The 8607-nt window shown below is 39.8% G+C and overlaps 1 protein-coding gene across 2 annotated transcripts in view; it reads right to left on the bottom strand.

Annotated features, from left to right (window-relative positions):
- Nucleotides 1-1004: 1004 nt before the first annotated feature.
- TMEM176B (transmembrane protein 176B) overlaps nt 1005-8607 on the bottom strand; it is a 41785-nt gene continuing 34182 nt past the window's right edge. For both annotated transcript variants that reach the window (XM_089665443.1, XM_089665442.1), the window contains exons 5-7: nt 6491-6727; nt 5072-5188; nt 1005-2014 (exon numbers count right to left, since the gene is read on the bottom strand). In XM_089665443.1, coding sequence (XP_089521569.1) covers nt 1949-2014; nt 5072-5188; nt 6491-6727 — 420 coding nt within the window. In that variant the 3' untranslated portion in view covers nt 1005-1948. The remainder of the gene's footprint in view (nt 2015-5071; nt 5189-6490; nt 6728-8607) is intronic.

Raw genomic sequence — 8607 nt, 5'->3', positions numbered from 1 at the left:
CTGATTGGCTACTATGCACAGCTGCACCAGAATTTGTACTCTCCAGTTTTAGTAAATCAACCCCAATGTGTGACGTATCTTATCTCCATAACAGTTAAGCTGGGAGGGCGAGTAGGGCCAACTCATATATAGCAATAAATTGCAGTTATTAATCTACAAAGCTTATAGTATATCTGTAGAATAATACGAAAGCAGAAACAGTGTATGGAAATTTCAAATAAAAAAAATTGTCAAGGTGCATTGCTCTGTCCAACACAATTATATTGCCAATATTTTTTATTTTATGAAAAGTTTAATGCAGACTAAATACCTACCAGTCCCCTCCAGGGCTGGTATATCCTGATTACACTAACCCCAGCAATACTGTAAATCCACAGTAGGGTTATAAATGACATGGTGATCAGGTGGGGCTCAATGTTCTCTTGGATCCTTCATTAGAAGAACAAGGCAGGTGGCAGCACTTTGATCCGACTGCCTATTGAACAGTATAGTCAGTCCTGCCCGTCAGCAATGGCAATGGTCGGCAACTCCTCCCCACTCAGTCACCCTCTGCATTTGGCCCAGTCCAGATCTCCAGCGTCCTGCCCAGGCTTCTCCACACCCACTCTCACCATCTACTTTCTGCATTCTGGTTCCTGCTCTTCTGTATTTAGATGCTCCCAAACCCCCCCCCCCCCGACCCCCCCATAGCCATCTACTCTGGGAAATGTAGTCTGTTCACTTGTTATCTAAACAGCAAAGTCCTGCTGCCAGCATATAAATCCAACAAGGCTTTTCTTCAATATAATCTGTGTAACTGAACCGCAGAACACTGCCACTTTGTGTTCATCTAAGACATTGCAACCAGTATCACTGCAGGGTGTTACATATGCAAAACAAACAAATATTTAGATAGGCTAAGGCAGGTCATCATCTGCAATGCTAAAATATGTGCTCACTAGTAAAAGTACTTTACTTCAGTTACTATATGCCATATGGAATAACACAGCACTACAAAGTCTGGCTGCTGCAGTAAAGATATATTTCTTTATTGTGACAGTGATGAGATGGCAAGGTTACAGAATATTACAGGTGATATTACTGAACGATAATTATGCTTACCTAAGAGAAAAAGAAAACCTAAATTACACTTATTTTGTGAGCTCACTGTGTAAAATACACAAAAAATCATATGAAAACTTATATTAAATCAAAGATCTTTTGTGAAACTGCTAAAAGGATAATGAGCTGATTATAAACTGTCATTCACAGTTGACATGGAGCTAATGTCTCTGCTATTGATGTACAAACTGAAACCACAAATGAGAAAAAAAAAAAAAACCCACACAGGAGAAATTACCCTTCTACTAAATTGACTGACAGACAGCAGTGTATTAAGGATAATCTGTCATAGTTCCCATTCAGGACCAGCTCCCCTCAATTATGTGAAGTGTGCAGGACCACTGATTGGCCACTCAGGCACAAAGTCAGCATCCTAGGAGGAAAGAAACTGGTCAAATGTTGCTCCATACCCAGATGCAAAGCTCATTTCCAATGGAGGAAGGGAGTGCCAAAATGAGTCTCAGGAGTGCAAGGGTAGGCTAGAAAAAAAACACAAAAAAAAACCCAGAATGGGCAAGATGACAGGTTCTATTTCAGACCACTTTAAAAAGGAAAACATACTGAGTTCACTGGCTGTCATGCTGATCCAATGGCTTCTGTGTTTTCTGACAGACCCGGGACAAGAATGCAGATTAGGGGTTTCAACTTCACTCTGACTTGATTGTTCCAGGTCAGTAATTCAAAGCTCTGAAAGCCAGAACAGCCAGGCAACTAGCATTACTGGAAGAAAGCAAGCAAAGGCAGCGTGCCCATTTTTCTTAGTACAGGATTCATAATATTTCTTTGTGGGTTATGGCTTTAGGAAGCTAAAGTAAGCCTGTGTAAAATATAGATGACACCTTCCTCTTTAAGCAATAATAATGTCTTGGATGGGGTTTGGTGACAGCAGAGGATCATCATTCTCTTCAACTTTCTGTGAGACAAAAAATATGTACATATTATGTTTATTCATTGTATATTGTTACTAAACCCACAAAAGTAAAATCAGTCTTTATTTGCAGTAAAGCATCCATTTATATTCACTGTAGAACCTAAGGGGTTAATCCTCCGCATTGTGTAAAAAGGCTATTTGATCCTGTCTTCTCTGATCCTCCCCTTCTACTGTCCCCAATCCATCTGTTGATAGTACAGAGCGCTAGGAGTTGCTGTGCACATGCTCAGTTTTGTGTATATGGCTGGAGGTTTTTTTTTTTATTCTTGGGGACAGGTTCAGGTGATCAGCAGAGGGCCAATCAGCACTGTCCAGAAAGAGGGTCAGGGGTTATGCAGTCTCATAGGATAGTCAGTGGAGAATGTAAACTCCTCCTACAAGCTTTAACCAGTGCTTGGCTAGACACTGAAAGAAGTCACAAGACTGCTAACTGCTGATGAGAAAAGGTATTTATCAGTTTATATTTACTAAAATAAATAGCATTTCCATGTTCTGTGTACTATTGGAGACCAGATATAGTGAATGCAGGGTTCGGGGAGACCAGATATAGTGAATGCAGGGTCCAAGATTTAGTAAAACTAAGGAATATTTTGTATCGGCCATCCCTGCTCTGCCACAAACCTATTTTTTAAAAAATTACTGCAGGCATTCCCATTGGTAGCCTAGTTTTAGCTTTAACAGCTTCCCGACCGCCCTACAGCAGAAATACTGCTACAGGGCGGCTCTGGTGCACAAAATCACATGTACTTATACATGATTTTGCATCTCTGGGTTGGGGGCGCGCGCGCGCCGCCATTCGCGGCTGTCAATCACTGGGTCTTGATCGGCGATTACTCGATGGCGCCCGGTGACAGGGAGGAAAATGGTTTGTAAATAAAACAGTTCTCCTCTGTCAGCTCGTGCACACTGCTTTGGATGGCTGTGTGCTTCACTGTAAGCAAACTGCTTTGGATGACTGTTCTGTACACAAACACCGCCCCATAGTAAAACACTTCCTGCACACAGTTAGCCCCTTCCTGTCCAGTGCCATTAGTAGTGTCAGTGCTTTTTTTTTATCAGCACTGATCGCTGCATTGGTTTCACTGCGGATGTCAGAATGCCCGCCGCAGTCCGTTTATAAGTTGCTGATCGCCGCCATTACTAGTTAAAAACATACATACCACACCTTTTCTTTTTTATATTTATATTACACCACCATTTGTAAACGCTATAACTTTCCCGTAAGCCAATTCATTTACACGTATTGGGATTTTTTTCTTTTTTAGCAGATATGTAGCAGAATACATTTTGGCTTAGGTATGACAAAATTTGATTTGACTTTTTGCTATTAAACATGTCCAGTAAAAAAAATTAAATTATTTTTTGTGCCTTTAAAAAAAAGGCAATTAAGAAACAAAGAACACGTGTTCAAATACCACCAACAGAAAGCAATTTGTGTGTGTGTGTGTGTGTGTGTGTGTGGGGGGGGGGGGTAAGGACTTAAATATAATTTAAGTGACAATTGCACGGTCATGCAACGCTGCACATAAAGTAACGCAGCGCTGTAATGCAAAAAATGGCCTTGTCAGGAAGGAAGGTAAATCCTCTGGAGGGCAAATGGTTAATGACCCTATTGTGTAATTAGGTTACTGACCCCATAGGATAGTGTAAAGCTTCCCTATTGGCTAAATTAGACTGCAGCCATTAGTAATGGTTAAAAGGTGTAATTGCACCTTTTGGTGCAGTTTCATGGTGGCTTGCCCTGCCCTCTCAACCTGATTGCAAAGCCACCTGTGAAATCTTCACAGCTGGACTCACATGTGCACTGTTGCACTCCTCTGTTCTTTGGAAAGTTTGCATTCCATTTCTGGTGGAATACAAACTCTCCATAAAATTGAGTGTAATGTGCACAGCTCATGTGTGGGCCTGGCTCAGAATATTTTGATAAGTGGCTGTTTATCCACTTTGGTGATATTTCACTGAATCTAGGACAGGTGAGCACAAGATTGAAAAGAGGATGCAAGGGCAGGACCAGCTACATTTCAATATGAGCCCCTGAAGAGGCTGTGACTTGTTTACACTTTCTTCTGACACTTTTTTTAAAGCTCTCTGAATGCCAATCAAAGCTACTGTCACAAAAACAAAAAAAAAAAAAAAAAAAAGAAAAAAAGCTTAGCTTACAGTCCTTTTTAGACGTTGCTTTTGCTTTGCTTCAAAAATTATACCCCATGTAGTTTTCTTGGTGCTTCAAAGCCTCCATAGAAGTCTATGACAAAGCTCGCTAATAGCACCTGCAGCTGTTCAGAGTCTTTAGTTTTGCTTTGTTTTGGAGGTATTGCAGGTATGCGATATCCCAGGATGTACTGGGAGACCAAAAAGCAAACCTTTCCATCCAGATTTAAAGCCAATAGAGCCGCTGATGGACTTTTATTTTCAAGATGTGTACTACTGAGGAAAATGTATTGGAAATAAATGCAATATTAATATACAGTATTATATAAAATGCTGTTCTGTCTCCCTTTTCAAAGGATAACAGGTTATGCTTTCAGAAGTTGGAGCAATATAGTGGGAGGTGAGCAGGGACCAGAGAGGAGGAACCGCAAAGCAGAGGATCCACAAATCAGCAGCGCTATCGATTACTACTGAATGAGGGATCAGCAGAGCTGGGAGTACTACTGAGCTGGGGATCTGCTGAATGAGGGTACCAGTGAGCTGGGGATCTGCTGAATGAGGGTACCAATGAGCTGGAGATCTGCTGAAGAAAAGTACTAATGAGCTGGGGATCTGCTGAATAGGAGTACTAATGAGCTGGGGTTCCTTTAAAACAAATAGAAAAGGAACACACACAAGACATTCGCCAAGCTTCATTAAAGCTTCAAGAAAACATCAAAGCATCAAAAAACACAAAAAGCTTGTGGAAGAGGTAGGCAATTTATTGTGTTGAAATTGACACTACTTCTAAGGCTCATTTACACTTGCTTCAGACTGTAAATAACCAACCTCAAATCTGGAGCTGACATTTTGTTTGCTTGCCTCTAGCTGTAATGAAGTAGTACTTACCTCACATTTGCAGGATTTGATAAACACCTTCAGTCTGTAGATCAGAGTTAAAGCGGAAACACAGATGCCCCAGATCATCATCAGCAAGGACATAATGAGCAAGCCTAACAAAAAGTGCTGTGTAAAGGAGAGGAAAGTTATCAAACCAACTGTTCACAAAACATTCAGCCATTCACAACTACAGGAACTGTATCCCAAATGGTATTATTGCTTGAGAAAAAACTATTTAAAACACAAGCCAGATTTCAAATGTATTTGAGATAGATTAGGGAAGGGCTTGGTCAGTTTTTTTTTTGTTTCTGTCCATTGCCCTGAGGTCACAGAAGGAAGAAAGGGGAGATCTCCCCAGTTAGGACACAGACAGCTTAAAAACCTAAAACAGGCTCATATCCTTCCATATTTTTATCCCAATCTAACAACGTTTTAGCTTGAGCACTATTTTAAGTTGAAGTGTAAATAGAATAGGGAAAACATGTTCTCTCATGGGGTAGAGCCTTTCTACAGCTGCCTCAATAGTACTTGCAGAAGATTTCTCGAAGCATAGAGTCATAGGTACATAGTTAATCTGGTTGACAAAAAAGATACAAGTGCATCCATTTCAACCAACAGAAAAAAAAGACACGCAAATGAAAAACCTCCATATGCCCACAATCCTATACCCACAGTTGATCCAGAGGACACCTCCATATACACAATCCTATACCCACAGTTGATCCAAAGGAAGGCAAACAAAATCTCAAAGCATGATCTAATTTACCCCTGATCCCCCAAGAGGCAAATCGGATATTTCTTGGATCAACGTTACCTATAAATGTTAGAATTCAGCTATATTTTGTGTTTCTAGGAAAGAATCCATGCCTTTTTTTTTTATTAAACAATCTACTGAGCTGGCCAGAACCAGCTCTTGAGGGAGTCTGTTCCACATTTTCGCAGCTCTCACTGTGAAGAAACCTTTTCATATTTGGAGATTAAATATTTTCCTCCAGATGTAAAGAGTGCCCCCTTGCCCTCTGTGATGACCTCACGGTAAATAACTACACCGAGTTCACTATATGAACCACTGATGTATTTATACATGGTGATCATATCCCCCTTATTATATATGGTGATAATATCCCCCCTTAATCTCCTCTTCTCAAGAGAGAATACATTCAGTTCCTCAAATTTTTCCTCATAGCTGAGCTCCTGCATGCCTCTTATCAGTTTGGTTGCCCCTCCGTACTTTCTCCAGTTCCCCAATATTTTTGTGAATTGGTGCCCAAAACAGAGTCCTTGTGCTCTCAGCTCCAACTAGAGGCATACACTTTTTCTAACAGAAATAATTTCCACCAGATGCAAAAGCATCACTACTTCTGAAAATCACTGGGAGGTTAAAAATCCTTCATCCCATGCACAGTGCAAACAGAAGACGGGTCACACCTGGTATTCTCGAAATCCATTCTTGCATCTCTCCAGATCCCAGTCATTGTTGTAGTCTCTGTAATAGGATGGAGGCGTAGTTCCATAGTAATAAGAGTTTGGTCTTTGGCGAAGGTTATTACACAGAGAATCCATGTCTACCCTCCAGTAAAAACTGTCAATGTCACTTGAAACAAAGACTGTACCAGCGATAGACACTGCCAAGCAGCCCAACAGAGAAATGAAGGAAATTACCATCTAAGTGAGACAAAAAAAAAAAAAAAAAGAAGACATAATAAATATATATCTACATACTAGGTAAAAAGGACAAATTCACCTTTCAGAACATGTTACACCCATATTCAGGGTGTAACATGAAACATTATGAACGGACCAGCCCCCCTTGATCACAGTTGTAACAGCTAGCGAGGGATCTTTAAAATAATTTCATTTACAGTGTACTGTGAAAGAGAACACTACCAGCTCCCACAGACTTTGCGGCTGTTGGCTTGTAGACCTCAAATAACTACCATGGCACTGTGGAGCGCCGTGGTAGTTCATTGAGTCTTTCCGTCAGTAAGGATCTGCTTGCTTTTACGAAATGTATGAGTACAGAGATATACTGACTGCTGGAGACCAGCATGGCACCAGCGATCTGCTGATCGCTGGTAAAAATGCTTTACCTGAAAAAAAAAAAAAAAAAAAAAATGCACATTTGTGTTTTTTTACCTGCAATAAAATGTGGATTTATTATTTTTTATTAAAAAAGTGGACTTATCCTTTAAGCTCTGCCTATAGAGAGCCAAGCTGTCCAAGGAGCTTTTTTAGGACTCTAAAGATTCTATAGCAGCCTTATAGCAGTCCATATGTTTTTTGGAGCGTTGCAGAGTCTCCTTTGCACCAAGTGCCAGGGGTTGGACTGGGCATCACGTGGTAGAAAGGCAGCTTGGACCTAGGTAGGCCAATAAAAAAAAAAAAAAAAAAAAAAAAAAAAAAAAAAAAAAAAAAAAAAAACCACACAACAAAATCCATGTTTGAGGTCTAGAAAATGGTTTGTACTTTATCAGGAGGACAGCTTTAAAACATTCCTAAATGTGAAACTGTAGATTACCTATGCTAGAGAAAGTAACATATTTAACTGCCCTACCATCCCCAATGTACTGTTAGATTGTCTGAAAATACTTGCACAAATAACCAGACCTCACCAGAAATATACACCCTGCCAAGTGCTTTCACATGATTTAGGCTTGACCAAGAGCTGCCCTGATGTAAAAAAACAAATAAGTGTGTCTTGGGGGGGACAGAAGACTCCTGTACATTAAAGCACCCTCCAATTAATCATGGCAATATATGTAGAGAATGGTGCACATAAATTTAATCCGTGCATGGACTGCACACATAGTATGGGTAAGTATGATATGCTTGCTATTTAAAAAAAAAAAAAAAATCCTTTTGAATCACTTTAAAAAACAAGTGGTCCTCCTATTGTAGTATTCAAGATGCTTACACATAGTGTAGCTCTCAGCAAATGCTTTCCTGTATGGAATGAATGCAAGAGGCCTCTGCTCTACCTCCAGGCATTCTGAAGGCCGATACACACAATAAAAAAATTGTATGTGGAACCATCAATCCATTATCTGTTCATTAGTACAGTACAACACAATGTCCGATTTTTATTCAGTAATCGTATGGAAATAATCGAATAGAAAAAACTAGCATGATCAAAAGCAAAAAACTACCCTACACTACATCTCTTCCATCCCTACTACACTAGTATGTAGTTATGTTTGCCTTTGTCAGTCGAGAAGGTTTGTAAGTTAATACCATTCTCAGTTACATCATAATATGCACCTTTGTGGAAAATTAGACAACTATTCAATTTTCTCAAAGTGTGTACTAAGCTTTCAAACTGGCTGCAAGAGATCAAAAAGAAAAAAATCTTGAATATTCTAATTTAAAAAAGGCAGAAACTAAACCCCACCCCCCATGATTCCAATACATGTTAATTTTAATTAGGTACTTGTTATTTGATCATATTGGCATTTATATTTTCTTTAAGATATAGGAAAAATGAACAAATTGCTGGTTATCCCAACCCCCTAAAATGCTTCTCTTTTCCCGACTGCTTCGTAGCTGGG

The sequence above is a fragment of the Staurois parvus genome, unplaced genomic scaffold (assembly GCF_062004578.1).
Source record: "Staurois parvus isolate SC_StPar_1 unplaced genomic scaffold, SC_StPar_1.0 ptg002193l, whole genome shotgun sequence".
In the NCBI taxonomy this organism is placed as follows: domain Eukaryota; kingdom Metazoa; phylum Chordata; class Amphibia; order Anura; family Ranidae; genus Staurois; species Staurois parvus.
Note: the sequence above shows the minus strand (reverse complement) of the source record. Positions and strands in the feature narration are given on the sequence as shown.